Source organism: Fusarium subglutinans (genome assembly GCF_013396075.1).
Source record: "Fusarium subglutinans strain NRRL 66333 chromosome Unknown NRRL66333_c0000119, whole genome shotgun sequence".
Taxonomy (NCBI): Eukaryota; Fungi; Ascomycota; class Sordariomycetes; order Hypocreales; family Nectriaceae; genus Fusarium; species Fusarium subglutinans.
The window spans coordinates 30877-48011 of NW_023502182.1; the positions used below are offsets into that span (position 1 = coordinate 30877).

At 50.9% G+C, this 17135-nt stretch overlaps 5 protein-coding genes across 5 annotated transcripts; 2 read left to right on the forward strand and 3 right to left on the reverse strand.

The window, feature by feature from the left end:
- Positions 1 to 1207: 1207 nt before the first annotated feature.
- On the forward strand, positions 1208 to 6688 carry FSUBG_8588 (phospholipase D; the record flags this gene model as incomplete). The annotated part of the gene is made up of 1 exon (XM_036687010.1): positions 1208 to 6688. The coding sequence occupies one exon, from the start codon at positions 1208 to 1210 to the stop codon at positions 6686 to 6688; it is 5481 nt and encodes a 1826-aa protein (XP_036535900.1).
- Positions 6689 to 6914: 226 nt separating this feature from the next.
- FSUBG_8589 (ubiquinone biosynthesis monooxygenase Coq7) lies at positions 6915 to 7747 on the reverse strand (the record flags this gene model as incomplete). The annotated part of the gene is made up of 3 exons (XM_036687011.1): positions 6915 to 6950; positions 7002 to 7517; positions 7568 to 7747. The coding sequence occupies 3 exons, from the start codon at positions 7745 to 7747 to the stop codon at positions 6915 to 6917; spliced, it is 732 nt and encodes a 243-aa protein (XP_036535901.1).
- Positions 7748 to 8175: 428 nt separating this feature from the next.
- FSUBG_8590 (Pol II transcription elongation factor) lies at positions 8176 to 10204 on the forward strand (the record flags this gene model as incomplete). The annotated part of the gene is made up of 4 exons (XM_036687013.1): positions 8176 to 8357; positions 8495 to 9216; positions 9266 to 9402; positions 9455 to 10204. The coding sequence occupies 4 exons, from the start codon at positions 8176 to 8178 to the stop codon at positions 10202 to 10204; spliced, it is 1791 nt and encodes a 596-aa protein (XP_036535902.1).
- Positions 10205 to 10647: 443 nt separating this feature from the next.
- On the reverse strand, positions 10648 to 12036 carry FSUBG_8591 (glycerophosphoryl diester phosphodiesterase; the record flags this gene model as incomplete). Its single annotated transcript, XM_036687014.1, has 5 exons — positions 10648 to 11215; positions 11261 to 11305; positions 11479 to 11609; positions 11722 to 11915; positions 11976 to 12036. The coding sequence occupies 5 exons, from the start codon at positions 12034 to 12036 to the stop codon at positions 10648 to 10650; spliced, it is 999 nt and encodes a 332-aa protein (XP_036535903.1).
- Positions 12037 to 13165: 1129 nt separating this feature from the next.
- On the reverse strand, positions 13166 to 15890 carry FSUBG_8592 (transcriptional activator acu-15; the record flags this gene model as incomplete). The annotated part of the gene is made up of 2 exons (XM_036687015.1): positions 13166 to 15357; positions 15410 to 15890. 2 exons carry the CDS (start codon positions 15888 to 15890, stop codon positions 13166 to 13168), a joined length of 2673 nt encoding a protein of 890 aa, XP_036535904.1.
- Positions 15891 to 17135: the final 1245 nt, after the last annotated feature.

Below are 17135 nucleotides of genomic sequence, written 5' to 3' on the forward strand. Positions count from 1 at the left end.
CTTCCTAGAGCGACGGGGACAAGAAGAACATGGCTCCCTCCTATACATACATTAATGGTTATGTCAACTTCCAGAGGTAATTCGATTAATTTCAATATTAATTTCCTCTGACCTAGGTCCAGTATGGGGCACCCAAAAGTCCGAAGAAGCGGCCCTCGGAACCATCACGATCAAGACATTGTTAAATGATTTATAGTGAGGCCATTAAATAATGACAAATCCCTTTCAAGTTGTACCTAGTTACAGAAAATTTATGTATGTATCAATCCAATGTTGATCGCCATTTCACCCTGAAACCCATCCATAGGTACTTAGGTACCTGTTTATACGAGGATCTTGTCGAGATGGCTAGATGGGGTACTAACATGAGCGGCCATGGATGGAAGCTACCTGCCAGACTAATAAGATCCTGAAACCAACCCGTCTAAACCCCGTCTAAACGCCCGCAGCGCCTCCTACCTTGACAACTTAGGACTAAGGTAGTATAAGTAGGCCTGGCAGGTAACTTGGGGGATTATCCAGGTGGGCTTCATCGCCCTTTCCGCACAGCAGGTGTAAATAAGGATGCTCTAATTGAAGCCTATACCGTTTCTAGTTTAAAGCTTACCGGCTAGACTCGAAATTCAGTGGAGCTCGATTCTTTCCTGCCCATCTCCAACGCGCAGAGCGAAACCTGGACAGATCTTCCATCCGCGACTGACTTGACAAGGGTTAGGTTGCTTGTCTCCCGAAATTTTGGTACGGAGTACATGTACCATAATTAATAAAAGACGTCAACTCCCTTTGATCCCCGATATTCGTTGTCCGACACAAGTCTCGTGACGGCGTCGATAACGCTGTACAGCAAGCCCTTTTCGACTACAGTACTAAAATCATCTCGCCTGTTCCACCATTCATCCATCTTCATCGACCGCTTGTTTAGTTCGTCACCACCCTTCGCCGCGCGACCAACAAACGTGCGTGCGACGCTTGAAGGCCCCCCTTTACGAACCACACACTTTGTGCTTGCTTGCGACCAGCAAACTACCGCATATAGATCGCTATTTCCAAGTTTGATTATTTTCTGTTCCTTCCAGCATGTTTTACGTGGCTGCAACAGTTGAACACATAATACCTTTATTCAGCTTGCTCGTTGTCCTTGCCAATTAGGTATTGTAGGATAGGTAGGACTAACACCAAACCTTCGAATCGAGAGCGACAACTCGTCATGACGCAACATCGACCAGACGGGGATGTCTCGCCCATGGACGTCAGTCCTCGTTCAGTTTCCCCAGAGAACCCGAATCTCCAACCAGCCCCCCCACCTGTTTCCAAATCAACAACCTCCGATACTCTCCTAGCTCCTGTCGGCCTCAAGATTACAACCTTGCCAAACCCTCCTGGGTCGACCAAAGAAACGAAGCCAGCTTCAAACGAATTGGCTTCCGGCCACGGCAAGGCGCCTTTATCGGCCATACCGAGATCCACCCCAGCTTCAACCAAGTCGCTCAAGGACCATGGGATCAGCGACCGAGACTTTGGCCTGGCCGTTGACGGTGATGGGCAAGACAATACTCAGGCGCCTTCGAGGCCGAGCATACAATTCACCCGCCCAGATGGCGTCGATACGCCTCCAACATTTATGCGAGGCAATTCATGGGAAGAGCCAGAAACCCCAGGCAAGTCTCGTGGTGCCTCGTTGATGTCCAAACTCAAGGCTCTCACCAACAATGGTGGCGTGTCGACACCAAAGCCATCTACTGTGGCTGGACCTTCAAGTCAAGGCAATCAATCAAACATCAACTCTCCGACGCGACCGAGCCGTGGAGTCCCTGGCACTTTGACAGAGGAGGACACTGACGCGGACGCCGATGCCGAGGAAACAGCCGATGAGGGCAGCCCTGGAGATGGCAAATCGAAGAAAAAGAAACAGAAGAGAAGGATGCGCCGCACAAAGAAGGCAACCACTTCTACACCCGGAACGCCTCGGCGCTTTGTGAGCGACATTGATGTGTTGGATAGCTTCGACCAGTTGGTTAAGCGCCGCGCAAGCATGCCCGATACAACTGTCCCCGATTATGGTGTCTCTGAAGGCGAAGGTCGAGACCGCTTGGGCATGGCTTTCCGTAGAGGAAACTCATGGATGACTTCTGCTGTACGACACCATGGCGAGGAAACTGATGAAGTCGAAAGCCCTGGAGCGGTCGGACGACGAACAGGTCACGTCCGCCGAATCACCGTTTTTGGTGGTGGAGGAGTTTCGGATGGTGATGCTATGACACCTCGACGTCCCTTCTTCACTTCTGAACGTGCGTCCACTTTTGGCGCTCAGAAGTGGAAGCAAGTCAAGAACACACTCAAACTCCTTCGACAGAAGAAAGAAGACCGTTTTGACTATTTTAAATCGGCTGAGCTGATGGCCGAATTAAGGGCTGGTGCTCCCGCCGTTCTTATGCTTGCCAGCATGATACAAAGAGATGAACACGGGAATAAGAGGATCCCGGTTCTTCTTGAGCAGCTCAAGCTTCGCATTACCGATAGCTCTCCCATGGAGGATGACGACAAGGACCGACACTGGCTATTCACTATAGAACTGGAATACGGAAGTGGACCGAGCAGAATGAGTTGGACCGTAACTCGGACGCTTAGAGATATCTACAATCTACATTTGCGTTACAAGTTTGCTATCAACAACGATAAGTACATGCCCGGACGCATGGACTTGGGTGGCCGGCCGAAGCAACCCAAATTTCCATACTCGGCCTTCCCTTATCTTCGCGGTGCTCGCAAGAAGGGAGAAGAAAGCGATGAAGACGATCAAGCCAGTATTCGCGGAGAAGAAGAGACAGCTGGTGAAGGTACAGCAACTGAAGCAGCAGGAGACGGCATTTTCAGTGACCCTGAGAATCCTGGTGGCCTCCCACGAAGGAAGTCTCGCAATTTCCTGGGTATGGGCCCGAGGCGCAGATCCACAGGCATTACCGATCCTGGGGATATGTCCAACCCAGAGGGTCCAGGAATGCCTGCTATGGACATGGCAACGCGGAGACAACGTTATGTTGAGAAGCAACGGCGTATTCTCGAAAAGTACCTGTCTGAGATGATCAGATGGCTCATGTTCAGAGCTGACAGCAACCGACTCTGCCGCTTTCTCGAACTCTCGGCCCTTGGCGTTCGCCTCGCCGCCGAAGGTAGTTACCACGGAAAGGAGTGTTACCTTCATATCCAACCATCGAAGGGTCTAGACTTTCGCCGTGCTCTGACACCAGCGAAGGTTATCTCTCGACACAGTCGGAAATGGTTCCTCGTACGACAGAGCTATATCGTCTGCGTAGAGTCCCCCGAAAACATGAACATTTTTGATGTGTATCTAGTGGATTCGAAATTCAGTATTTCCTCAAAGCGAAGTAAGGTCAAGGCTATTGGCTCCGCTGAGAAGAAGGCCGAGATCGATTTGACTGTCGAGGCACCCCCTGACAAACATCACACTATGACCCTTCGCTCATCAGAACGTAAGGTCCGCCTCTTCTCCCGCAACCAATCCGTGATGAAGCAGTTTGAGGACTCCATCAATCAGATGCTCAAGCAAACTCCTTGGTATCAGAACAAACGATTTGACAGCTTCGCTCCTGTGCGAAACCATGTATTTGCCCAATGGCTCGTCGACGGCCGCGACTATATGTGGAACGTTTCTCGAGCTATTAATATGGCTCGCGATGTCATTTACATTCACGATTGGTGGCTTAGCCCCGAGCTGTACATGCGTAGACCAGCAGCTATCAGCCAGAAATGGCGACTGGATAGACTGCTGCAGAAGAAAGCCAGAGAAGGTGTTAAAGTCTTTGTCATCGTATACCGAAACGTCGAAGCAGCCGTTCCGATAGATTCGGAGTATACTAAGTTTTCATTGTTGAACCTCCACCCTAACATCTTTGTACAACGATCCCCCAACCAATTCAAGAAGAACCAGTTCTTCTTCGCTCACCACGAGAAGATTTGCATCGTGGATCACGATGTAGCCTTTGTTGGAGGAATTGATCTGTGCTTTGGACGATGGGATTGTCCTCAGCATCCTATCGTCGACGACAAACCAACTGGATTTGAGATGTCCGAGACACCCAAGGATGCAGAGCATTGTCAGTTATTCCCCGGAAAGGACTATTCAAATCCTCGAGTGCAGGACTTCTTCAGACTCAACGAGCCGTATGAGGAGATGTACGATCGAAGCAAAGTACCTCGCATGCCTTGGCATGACGTTGCCATGCAAGTTGTGGGCCAGCCTGCAAGAGACTTGACGCGCCACTTCGTCCAACGTTGGAACTATCTTCGCCGAGGACGGAAGCCTACACGCCCGTTACCCTTCCTGCTTCCCCCGCCGGACGCTAACGTAGATGAGTTGAAGGAGCTTGGTCTAACAGGCACTTGCGAAGTCCAAATTCTTCGATCTGCCGCCGCTTGGTCTTTGGGGATTGAGCAGACTGAGCACAGTATTCAGAATGCATACATCAAAATGATCGAGGAGTCAGATCATTTTGTCTACATGGAAAACCAGTTTTTCATTACGAGCACCGAGGCTTATAACACCAGAATTGTGAATCGTATCGGCGACGCTCTTGTTGAACGAATCATACGGGCTCACGAGAATGACGAAGACTGGCGTTGCGTTATTGTTATTCCCCTCATGCCTGGATTTCAAAATACAGTCGATGAACAGGAGGGTACAAGTGTTCGCCTGATCTTGATGTGTCAGTACGCTAGTATTTGTAGAGGCGAACAGTCCATCTTTGGCAGGCTTCGAGCCGCTGGCATTGAGCCGGAAGACTACATCGCCTTCTACTCGCTTCGTCAGTGGGGAGTCATGAGTAACGATGTCCTTGTCACCGAGCAACTCTACATCCATGCTAAGACAATTATCGTTGACGACCGCGTGGCTCTTATCGGCTCCGCTAACATCAATGAGCGCTCAATGCTTGGTCTCCGTGACTCGGAGTGTGCTGCAATCGTTCGAGATACTGACATGATCAACTCGACAATGGCTGGAAGACCGTACCAAGTTGGCCGTTTTGCTCACACACTCCGACTTCGACTGATGCGGGAACATCTCGGCCTCGACGTTGACGAAATACTTGAGCAAGAGCGCCAGGCAGAGCTTGACCGTCAAGATTTCGAGAAAGAGATGGAGGATATTTATAATGAAGAGAATGGTGGTCCTGCCGATTCCTCAAAGCTTTCACCGAAACGCCCCGATCACCTACGCGTTCCAAGTATTAACCATGATCTAGATGCTGCTGTTGAGGTTGAAGACGACAGCAGCAGCAGTAGCAGCAGCGGCAGTGACAGTAACGCAGAAGTGGATAGTACTGTCATCAATCAAGCAGAGGATAAGGTGAAGCATGAGCTGGACGTGACCGGCTATGGGCCTGACCGTTGGAAGAGTGCCGAGAAATCTGGCCTTGATGCTGGCCGCGATTCTGTTATCATCAACGGTCGCGAAGTCCTTGTTAGCAATATCAGCAATGAAGGCAAGGGGACACTGCAATCACCCAAAGAAACACAACCACACAGTCCCCAACCCGATAATCGATATCTGGACCCAGGAACCCACAACGACAGCTTACCCCCTGTACCAGCTCTGAATCGTCGCACTACAGATCAACTTGGTCTGCCCCGTCCCGCACAGCTACCGTCTTTGCCGATAAGCGACGATACTGACATTGGCGGCCCTCCACTACATATCGATCCTGAAACGGGAAAACCGGTCAATGGTGTTTTCCATCCGATGGCCGCAGATATTCATCTAGCACACATTGATAAAGACTGTATGGTAGATCCAGTCAACCCCAACTTTATTGACGACATTTGGAACCGGGCTGCTCAAAACAACACGAAGCTCTATCGCCGAGTGTTCCGTTGTATGCCTGATTCCGAAGTGAGCACTTGGGCAGAATATCGAGAGTACACGACCTACGGCGAGAGGTTCCGGGCAAGCATGGAAGGTGGCCGATCAAGAGGTGAAGACTCGGAGTTTCCTCCATCCTCGAGACATCGTGGATCCACAGCGGGTGGTGCTGGTGTCAGTGCACCAGGACCAGAGGTGATGGCTAAGGCCGTTGAAACTGAAGCGGAGAAGACTATCGGAAGAATGGCCGAGAAGCTCCCTCTTGGCCACCATGAGGAGGATAGAATCAAAATCGTCATTCCCGACGAGAGTCAGCGTGATACTGATGAAAAACAAGCAATGAAAGACGGCGAGGCTATATCATCACGACCCACCACTGGGCTGGAGAATGAGAATGGGCCCGATGCACATCAACATACAGAGGCACCATCCCCAGTCTACTCGCCCGGAGACACCCCATTCCCTGCCTTCGATGGAGGCAGTAGTGGAAGATACCTTGACCCACAGACAGGTACCAAGGACAGAGAGAGGCGCACTACATTTTCGACGCTCGAGAAACCGTCCTCAAGAGATACCAATGCCCCTCCACCGGGGCAGTTTGGCTCAGTGAAACGCAGACGCCGTGCAACTACTAAGAATAGCCGACGCGGTTTTAGTATCGACGACATGCCATCACGGGGGCAGGCTGAAGAGCTTTTAAATATGGTCCAGGGCAATATCGTGCAGTTCCCTTATGATTGGCTCCTTACGGAAGAGCAGAACGGGAACTGGGGTTACCAAGTCGACGGCGTTGCCCCATTGGCAATTTAGTAAGTCCAGCTCTTCGAATGAACGGCAGAATACTAACAAAATGAAGCAACTAAACGTGCTCTTGATCCTGCTCTCTTCGGGATGGGTGTATTCTGACTCTTAACTCTGCAAAAGGCATGGCAAGGAATTTGATCAGGGGGGTTGCGCTTTATTCATATGAAGCATTCGACAAGCGCGCCCATCCTCTCTCACACGCGCATGCTTCTTTCTATCTCGTAGTTCTTATTCATACACGTTTGTCCATGGAGCCTCGTGTAGGCCTCTATTACAATTATAATACATCTGATTTGAGACTTCAAACTTTTTCGCTTACCCAGATAGCACCTCGGCAGCCTGCGCGGATGACGCCAGTGAGAAGCCAATGGGGTTCTGCCTTTTGTGCATCATGCGCTACAGCATGATCGAGATGCTCCAGTTCTTCGTCTCGTATCACTCTGAGGGTCTTGACAAGATCTGATAACTCCTCGCCGACTTCGTAGCCCTCGGCTTCCCATTGCGTAACCATTTCCAACAATGTCCGAATTTGTTCGTTGTAGTGGCCACCAATCTCTGTCTCGACAGCTTCTGTGCAAGCCATCGCAGCTTCGTAGCCGAGCATAGCAGTAGACCAGCCTAGGCCAGTAGCCATGACAGACCACAAAGGGTACAGAGCAGTAGGGCGAATGCGATGCTTGTGAATGAGGCCATTAAAGGTCTTAAAGTGGCCGTCTTCTTGATCATACATGTGCGCCATCAGCTTGCGCAGATGAGGCTTTGATCGGAGAAGGATGGGTGACTGGGCAGCATAAATGAGAACTGCAGCAAGTTCACCAGCTTGATTGACACGAAGCTACCAGTATATCAGTCACCAATCAAATAAACCCGTCTCGGAAGTCATACAGCTGAGTCGAGAAAATCACGTTGCTCCTGGGTGAGTGCTTTGAGTTTCTTGGGAGACCCAGACGTTGAGACTGAGGCTGGAGCCGTGGCGATGGTGCGAACACATGGCTTGTAAAGACGTGGTGTTGATCGCACTAGAAGAGAGCGCAGAGGCTTGGCAAGAGTTCTGGATATAGACATAATTGTTACACGGAGCTCTGGCCTACTTCTCAACCATCAATTGATGGCGGCGGACCCGAAAATCGAATGATGAGCCTGGACATTCTCGGTGAGCAGGCCGCTCACCGAGAGCGGACTAAAGCTTCCCCGGCATGACATAACTTTGACCAATGAGGTGTTGGGTGGAAACCACGAATTCAGAACAAGTGCTGAAGGAGAAGCTATTGTGCACTTCTGCTTTACGCACAATCCTCTTCTCTTCCATCCACTTTCGCCTCTTCCATCGCCCAACTCCCGCGCGCACGATTACGCATCTCGAGCCCTTTCCGTCGCCAAATTCTCACCCAATACACCTAAAACGCGTAGAACGCGGTTGCGCCTGGGCATACAATTGTTGTCTTTTCAAGCCATTGTGTTCTGTGTGATTACTGGCTCACCACAAGGTCGCCATGTCTGACGTTGACGACGAGCTTCTTGCTCTCGCAGGCGGGGATTCTGATGATGAAGCCTCTGGCAACGAGAGCAGGGGCGGATCGCCATCGCCGCCTCCAGCGAAACGAAGTGGTTCCAAGAAAGGGGCAGGAAAGAAGTCGCGACGAGGAAACGATGACTCCGAGGAGGAGGGCGAGGCGTGAGTGGTATTCCTTAAAGTGGTAGCATGATGATCTGGAGCTTGAATACTGTCCTGGCCCCCTAATCCGCATCCTGTTTACAGCTCCTCCAGATCACTGCGATATACTTACAGTATGCTGACCCATCGTGATTTAGGTCAGCGCCAGGGACGCCAAACTCTCTTGAGTCCGCTCCTATGGATGAATCTGACTCCGATGACGAACCATCCCGAGGTCGAGCAGCGGCTGCGGAGGACGACGATGATGCCTACCCAATTGATGGTCGATACAAGAGTCAGAAGGAAAAGGCAGAGATCATGGCCTTGCCAGAACTCGAACGCGAGCAGCTTATTGCTGAGCGTATGACGGACATAGAGCGTCAGCGACAGAACCGCCTGCTCCGTCAGATGGTGAGCAACATGGAGAATGAGGAGCGCAAGCAGGTCAAAAAGAAGCGCAGTGCTGGAACTGCGGAGCTGGAAGATGGCGATCGAAAGGCATCACGGCCGCGTACAGAGAGTAAGAGGGAGACCGCGATGGACTCTTTGCGCCAAGCCAAGGCAGAGAAAGCACGCCGACGGGAGGATCTCGAGAGACGAAAGGATAATTACTCTCCACGTAGACGCAACTCTGGGGCAGAGGATAGTGACGATGACTATAATCGCGGACGCTCCCCAACTCCCGATGCCGACGAAAATCGTGATCAACCGCCAGCTGAGTTACGCGATTATGAACGTGTTCGATTGGGGCGAAACGAGTTTGCTCAGGTCTGCTTCACTCCTGGATTCGAGCAGGCTATCACTGGATGTTATATACGTATTGCTCTTGGACCGCATCCTGAAAGTGGCATTGAGCAGTATCGCATGGCCGCCATCAAAGGTATGTAACCATTAGTACAGTACAACATGTGGACTAACATCTTTCATAGGCTTCACGACCAGTCGTCCATATGCTCTTCAGGGACCCAATGGCGCGTTCGTCACAGATCAGTATGTCAAGGCGGCGCATGGTAAGGCAATCAAGGAGTTTCCTTTCATCGCTGCCTCAAGCGGAAAGTTCACAGAGGTATGTTGAACTAGAACTACTTTCTTGGATTGATACTGAACTGGGGCCACAGAACGAGCTCAATCGATACAAGGTCACATGCCATAATGAGGGCGTGACACTCCCAAGCAAGGCTTACCTGATGGACAAAATTGATGAGATCAACGGCTTGATTAATCATTCATGGACCACAGAGGAAATCAAGGCTCGACTTGCTCGGATAAAAGAGCTGAAAAGGCGATTTGACCCCGCCGAGCGAGAACGCATGGCCCACTTACTTGAGGAAGCAAGACAACGTGGCGAGCACGACAAGGCCGAAGAGTTACAGGAGGAGCTCGACAATCTTGGTTCACAACGCTTAGCATTCAGGACGAGTCTGGGCGCCTCGAAGCACAACGAAGTACCCAAGGCCCAAACTGAGCAAGATCGACTGGCTGAGCGTAACAAAGAGAACCGGCGACTGAACGCGGAAGCTGTACGAAAGGCTCAGTTGAAGGAGAGAGCGAAGTCAAAGGAGATAGAGGCAGCCCTCAAACGTGGTGAAACCTACCAGGGTGATATGTCGAGACGACTTAGGACCAAAGCCAAGTTCGTTTATGACGCTAACGAGAAAGTGGAACAAAAGCCAGCGGCCAACGGCAGCGGGACCAACACTCCTGGGACTAGCACACCGAAGGCGGACGGCAAATGTCAACTACTACCTCATCTTGCAAAGCTGCAGGAGGAGAAACACAAGGAGAAGGGTATCCCTACTATACATAAGCCGTTGATGGACGACGATGTAATTGGGTCACTAGACCTGGATATTGACGTTGAAATTTGATGGGGAACATAAAGACAGGGGCGGAGCATCATGAGCAGCGTTTTGGTTGTCATTTTACACAGTGCGTTACGTCTAGAACCAAGAGACAGGGCAGGGCGGATTACATCCATATCTTAACACAAAGTTTACTTGAGCCCAAAGGGTCTGTGACCATGTAGACCTTGGTGGACAGTCGCCGTAGTTCTGGCGATTCAACGGTTGCTGTGTCATGGTTATTACGTCGGCATGTGGTGATGCTAGACCCCCAAGGGTAGTTCTGGTATGAATAACCGCATATATTGATTGTGAACACCCTAGGCCATCAAGGGGGGTGGGCAAATGTAAGCCTAGCGTAGCCCACAAAGCCAGCAAGTTGTCCAAGCTTTGTTGTTGTCTTCAAAGACAACCGTTACCTAGGCCACCAGTGGCATGATTTTCTGTTATCACTCGTCATATTTCGTCTACTATTTATCCAAGCTCTGGCGGTCTCGAAGGAAATCAAACTTGCCCTGCATCCTTCTGAGAACATGGTAGGCCATCATCAAGGTCTCCGTCAGGATAACGACGGCTACCATCTCTGCCTTTTTCCTTATCCTTTCAGTGAGAGCTAGCTTAGGTCTGGCGAGCTTGCCATCCATCTCGTTCTCGAACTTTTCGCAGATCTCGAGGTACAGACGAGGATTGTCAGTGATGACACCATCTATCAAGGCAGGCCTCTCGGTCTTTTCATTGCGGCGCCGTGGATGACACAGATTCTGACGGATACACCATTCCATATGGCGAGGTTCGTTGACTGTCCACGTCATAAGAAGCTTGTCAGTCTTTCGAAGTTCGCGTAAGAAGAGTCTTCCTGATGGACCGATGAGAGTCTTGTGGTTGAGATTGAAGCCGAGGTTGGGTACACGCAGAAAGTGGTGTGAATATAAGAGGGAGATGCTGATATGGGCCAATGGATAGGTTGGAAGTTGACTACGCGCAGCCTGTAGGAATGATGCCTGTTCAAGCATGTCAGCTGCGACATCATCAAGGCGTCTATGTGAAAGGAGTGTAGGAACTGTGCTAAGGGTGTCAGCTTACATTCCAGCATCCCAGAATAATACGTTGATTCCATGGCACAGGTGCCTGGACGCCGTCTAGATCCCTTGCAATTGCAGCCATCAACTCTGCCGGGTCATCATCCAGCTGGGGGGCCTGCATTAGCTTCCGTCTCATGACACATGCTTGAGCTTGAGCTGATGCAGCGGACCTTGATATCTAAAACCACCCAAATGTCTTGCATTTCCGGCTGAGCCAACCACTGAAGAAAGTCCTTGAGCCGCGGCATGGGTTCATGGGGCTCGGCTACTGTTCGTAGAGTGCTGAGATACTCCCACGAGCACTCTCCAATGCGAGCTTCGATGCCAAAGCAGCGTTTGAGGGATGCATCCTGCTCAAGTGTAAGCTGAGCCGAGCCGAGCCTAGTCGCGCCAAGTTGTGATGTAGATACTTAGCATGCAATGAATGTCATGGAGGAGAGCGAAGCTACTGCTCTAACTTACATGTGATATCACAGCAACACCATCGGCCGAGATATGAATATCGGTCTCTATCGCATGAGCACCAGCTTTGACTGCACCTCGGAAGGCGGCCATGGTGTTTTCGGGCCAATCAAGCTTCGCGCCGCGATGAGCAATTGCTTGTGGGAGTCGCCGAGAAGGATCTCGTGGTGACGGTCTGGCGGCAGCCCATGGCGCTGGTACGAGGTGAATTTAGCGGTGTTGCAACGGCTTCTATTCTCGTTGGCGTGTCTGACCTTGAGGAACTGGCCCTGGCTGGGCGCTGTTCTTGATTAAAGACTGTCGTTCCGCCTCCATTGTCGACGTTTGTGGAAACCGATAAAGCCAAGTTGAGGAGGATTTAGCAGCGCAATAGAGTCCCTGCCAATGGAATGGCTGAAATGACCAAACAGATCGACGAATACACAATTTCTTGTTTAGAAAAGTCAAGGTCATGGAATCGATTATGGAGACAACTCAACTCAAGACCAGGGCCCCCATGTGCTTTCGTTGGCCATGATCAATAGAGAATGGGGTGTCGTGACAGGCCGATTCACCTGGAGACGTCATCCCGCCCCTGAATTAGTAGGTACCTAAATAGCTACCTTACCTAGGTACCAAGGGACCTACTATTGTGCACGGCCACACTTGGCTTCGCTACCTAGCCTCACTTCCAATGTGATTCTTGATGTGATCTGAGGTGATCCAGGGAGGTCTGGAAGTCGAGATTGAGCCTGATAATAGACAAAGACTGAGAGCAGGGTCGACTATCTGAGTGCCTGGGCCATGCCATAGTACTTAGCACGAGATTATAGGACGCACGTCCGGGTCATGTCCCGAGGCACACCGACTACAGCCAATCCTGTGCCCATCCGGTTCAGATACCGGCAGCGCATGTCAGATCCGGTCCAATGCTCCCTTGTTGAGGCTTGAGCAGGCGCCGATTCTCTTTCCTGCAAGACCGGGCAGCCGGTAAAGCCAGATACGTGTGATGGGCAGCTGCCAGAAAAGCTCCCTTGCCGTTCAAAGCCAACGAATAAATCAACTGCCTATTCATATCACGTTTCTGAACTGCTGGACGAATGGGCTGGTTTGTCTGCGTTCTTTTCATTCATTTGCAAGTTACGAACTAACAACTAGATGATCTAGCATGCCGTATTGCGAGGCCAGTCCTTGAACTGCCCATCATCCTTGTTCCACGTCTCTAGTTCCTTTGTAGAGGATAAGAGACTTCAGAATACCAAGTGTCTGACAAATTTCTCCTCCCAGGTATAATAGTTAGCCAATAAAAGTAGATCGCTCAGTAGAAAAAACACTCAGTGACAGTTAATTCCCAGCCTGACTATTCATCACATCATTAAAATTCATGTCCCCAGTATTAACTCCGTTGTCAGACCCATGTTGAATCCAGAGATTTTCTCCTGTGGTATCTTTCTGTCCACCACCCTTATAAGATAGGAAACGTCTCCATATGGTCGGGCATCATATATCCTTCATGACCATGTTGTTGAGCCACCATGTGGTTGCGATAGTCAACGCTCTCCACGCTCAGTCCAAGTTCCGAGGGGCCGACCTCTTCACCCGAGCTAAGGCTCTCGTCACTCATGCTGAGAACGCTCTGAGGAGGCTGTGGGTTGTTACCAAACTCGGCGATGCTGAAACCGCCGAGGTCCCAATTGTCCGGGGGCCAATCACCACAATTGCTGACAGCAATTGCGCTCTCGTTCACAAGTCCCTGTCCACCATAGATAGCATCGTATACATTATTCATTCCACCATCCAATGACCCAAGTAATGTCTCCCACTCAGTCGTTGAAACCCCGTTCACCTTAGCGGCAGCAACCGAAGAGCTCTCCATCATGTGGTGGACCTGGTTTGTAGGGCCAGAATGGGAGTGTGCACGTGTCTGCTGCGGCGACGTTGGTTGTGGTGACTGTGATGAGTGGGCAAAGGGCATGAAGTCGAGATTGCGGGACAGGGGGGGAGTCTTGCGCTCTGGGTTGGGGGACATCGACATGCGATGTCCTCGCTGGAGCACGGGAACCTCGGCCTGAAGATTGTCAAATGATTGACGGCCCCGAGCACGGTAAAACTCAGGTCGCTGTTCGGCAACGCAGGGCATCGTCATGCGACGCATCCTCTCCTGGTGATCAATTAAGTTGCTCTCGCTGGCTGCAGCGGCTGGGAGCTGACCGAGGGGGTAGGCTGCCCTGCCTTTCTTCTTGGATTTGGTAACCATGCCTCTTGGTGGCGACCCTCGGCTGGAGACGGGCGCGGGTGGCATCGACACCTCACGTGAAGTGTGCATTGGCGAGACAGCGGATTCGTCAACTTTGACCAGCATGCTAGCCACACGCTTAAAGCCCAGCGAACCAGAGCCCTCAGTCTTATCCAGGATATGAATCACGGCATTTACCAATCGTTCGTCATCGCGCATGAGCTTGCTGTCTTGCTTGAGATCAATTGAGTGGTAGAGCAGCGCCATACCACAAACAACCAGCAGATCCGTCTTGTTCAAGCAAAATGAGAAGGTCATCCCGCGTTCTTCAAGCAGCTGAACAATCTGAACGATGTGCTTGCTCGACGCTCCGATTGACATTAGGGCCGAGGCTGCCTTAGAACCCAAACTGGAGCCTACTGCCGGACGATAGATAAGTGTTCGAATGTAGTAGTAGGCCAGTGCCAGCAATGGTGAGCGGCTACCAGTCACATCTGTGGATGGCTTATCTTGGACGAAGTTCAGTCGCAGATGGGTAGGCAGCTGGTCATACCAAGCATCAAGCTCACTCTCAAGAGCAGCCATCTGTTGAAGCGAAATCTCGTAGGAGCTTGAGGCGGGGTAGTTCTTCTCTAGCACCTTGGCGAGGATGCGAGTTGCACGGAACAAGGCTAGTGCACTCGAAAGGCGAGTATATTCACCAGGAAGTGTAGGCTGGAAGCCCTTTTCAGTAACATACTCATCATCAGTATCGCATGGATACTCGGTCTGGATGTCCTCTTCTTTGAGAAGCTTGGGAAGGCCAAGAGTAGCCGCAGAAAAGCAATCGAGGGTGTAAATGGTCCAGAAGACCTTCTTTCGTGTCTCAATGGTGAGAGCACCGAAGGAGAATCTCTTCTGACTCTGGTGCAGGCCCAGGCGATGAGAGAGGCCAACAGCGATGCCCTTATAGTGCTGTAATCGCTTGTAGTCTGCACGCATGGTGCAGTAAAGAAGGGCGAGAGACAGGCACTGCAAGGTGTTCATAGTATCCTCCATGAGAACAGCATCCAGGGAGGTTTGCCATTGCTGCTCACATGCAGCAAGCTGGGGAAGGTCAGGGTTCTCTGATGACAGACCCGCGATGCTGAAGACGAGGTAGAGTTGCGCGAGCTTGTAGTTGCCTTTGATCTTCTCGGGATCGGCGACGAACTCCTCGTAGATATGGAGGAATGTGGGCTTGTGGAGGATGGGGAACAGAGGAGCCCACTCTTGGAAGTAAACATTGACACAGCGGTCAGAGAAGAGACGAGGAGGAAGGGTAAAAGATTGCTCCGGTGATCTGGGACCAAGGGGCTTGCAGCCTTGGATATGCAAGAACGCCTCTGGGTTGAAGTCGGTGCTAGGTTTGCCTGTTTCTTGAATTTTTCGCTTGAAAGACTCTGCCGAGGGTGTCAGTTGCGTTGACTCATAGGAAAGGATGGAGACAAGTACCAATAAATGTTCTGCCGCTAGACGCGCCCATAAAATAAGAGTCGGAATTCTCGACTCCAAGTAATAGAGGTGCAGCTTGTACGCGGAAAGTATCTTCTTTTGTGGCCAGGGCTTCATTTCGAGACTCTGGTGCAGCCGGGCTGCTCGCCGGCTTTGAAGGACTGGATCGGTTGCCATGGATTTTCGAGAGCATATCTATCTTCTCGTCCTTCTCATCTAACAAGTCCTTAAGCTCTCGAACTTCGCTTTCTAATTGTCGCACGCGCTCCTCCAAAGATTCGGTGTAGCCACGAGGGAATGCGCGGCGGCTAAGCTTGTCGCTTGTCCGGCATTCAAAGCCGACGTTGGCACATTGAGAACATGTTGGCCTTATTCCATCACATCGAATTTTTTTGCTCCTGCAACGATCACAGGCCTGTGCAATCCGACTCTGAGAGCTGGTGCCCACCTTGATCACCTTCATGGGAAGAATTCCGGGCATCTTGGCGGTAGTTGTTCTGTGTAGGTAGGTGAAGGGTTTGGGTCGTGTTAAGTTGATGGCACCTTGGTGGAACAAGCGGCTAAATTGCCGAAGTGAGGAGACTGGTCAGTGATGTGGGTGCCAGGGTTGCTCGTCTATTGCAGTGTTCCTTATATACGATATGTCTTGTGTCCTTGAAACGGTCAAATTCCGAAATGTCGAATGGTGATAGCCGAGGTCTTGTCGAGTGATTTTAGCACCGGGACTAGGTAGGTGAGTACAGGCGTATTGTGATTTAGTGACTTGGTTGGTGGGGTTTAAAGACGCGGTAATGTGAAGTAGGCGGGTATAGTAGGTAAGGTAGGTAGGCTTTTGCTATTGGGTATCTTGAAGAAGAACGATGAGGTAGGACTGATATGAATATATATACGAGTCCAGGTGACCGGAATGGAGATAGAAAATAATGGTAAAGATGCAAACGTGAAAGTGGGAAAGATGAGAGGATTCAGATTCTTCAGGGTGGGAAAGAGCAAGATTTAGTAGAAAACGAGGAAACGGGAATGGGCCCGGTCGTTGACTCTTTGAGGTGTGGAGAAAGAAGTGGAAATCCTGGGGGAGGCCCAGGGACAGTGGAGAGGCCAGTCAGTGCCATGCTTGTTCTCGATTGACCTGGTCGACCTTCACGCAACCTAGGCAATGAACGAACTTGAGAATGTACCATGAGAAATCTGGGGATGGGGGCGTGCTCTTGGCATCCTTGATCCCAATGTCAACGCCGATGCCAGGCCCGGTCCATGGGCCTGGGCAGGCGAGGATCATGGCGATGGATACAGTGCACGACTTTATGATACCACTTCACTTTTCAGGGACAGGGAGGGAATGGTTGCCATCGAGTCTGCCGTGCTGCAAAGGTGTATATGCCCGAGAATCAGATGGTAAGGTGATATCCTCTGCACAGCAAATCCAAATGAAGCCCTACCTGTTACAGTGCGAGAGCATGAGCGGTTCCCACTGGGGAAAATACGTTGACTCGATTCAACTCGCTCACCTCACCACTCTGGCAAAGCTCCTTCACACCCTTCCAAAAACGACATTCAAGAGGTACCGAGATATGCTATGCGCTAACGAGTTAAGCTGAGAGGTACATGGAGTACATACAGCCGCAGCGTCCATTTAGCACCATTTGTGTGTGAGTGAGATGCTGGGCTTGGGGGTGTGCATGATGACATCCAATCCGTTTTAGTAAGGGCGTGTAGAAGAAAACGT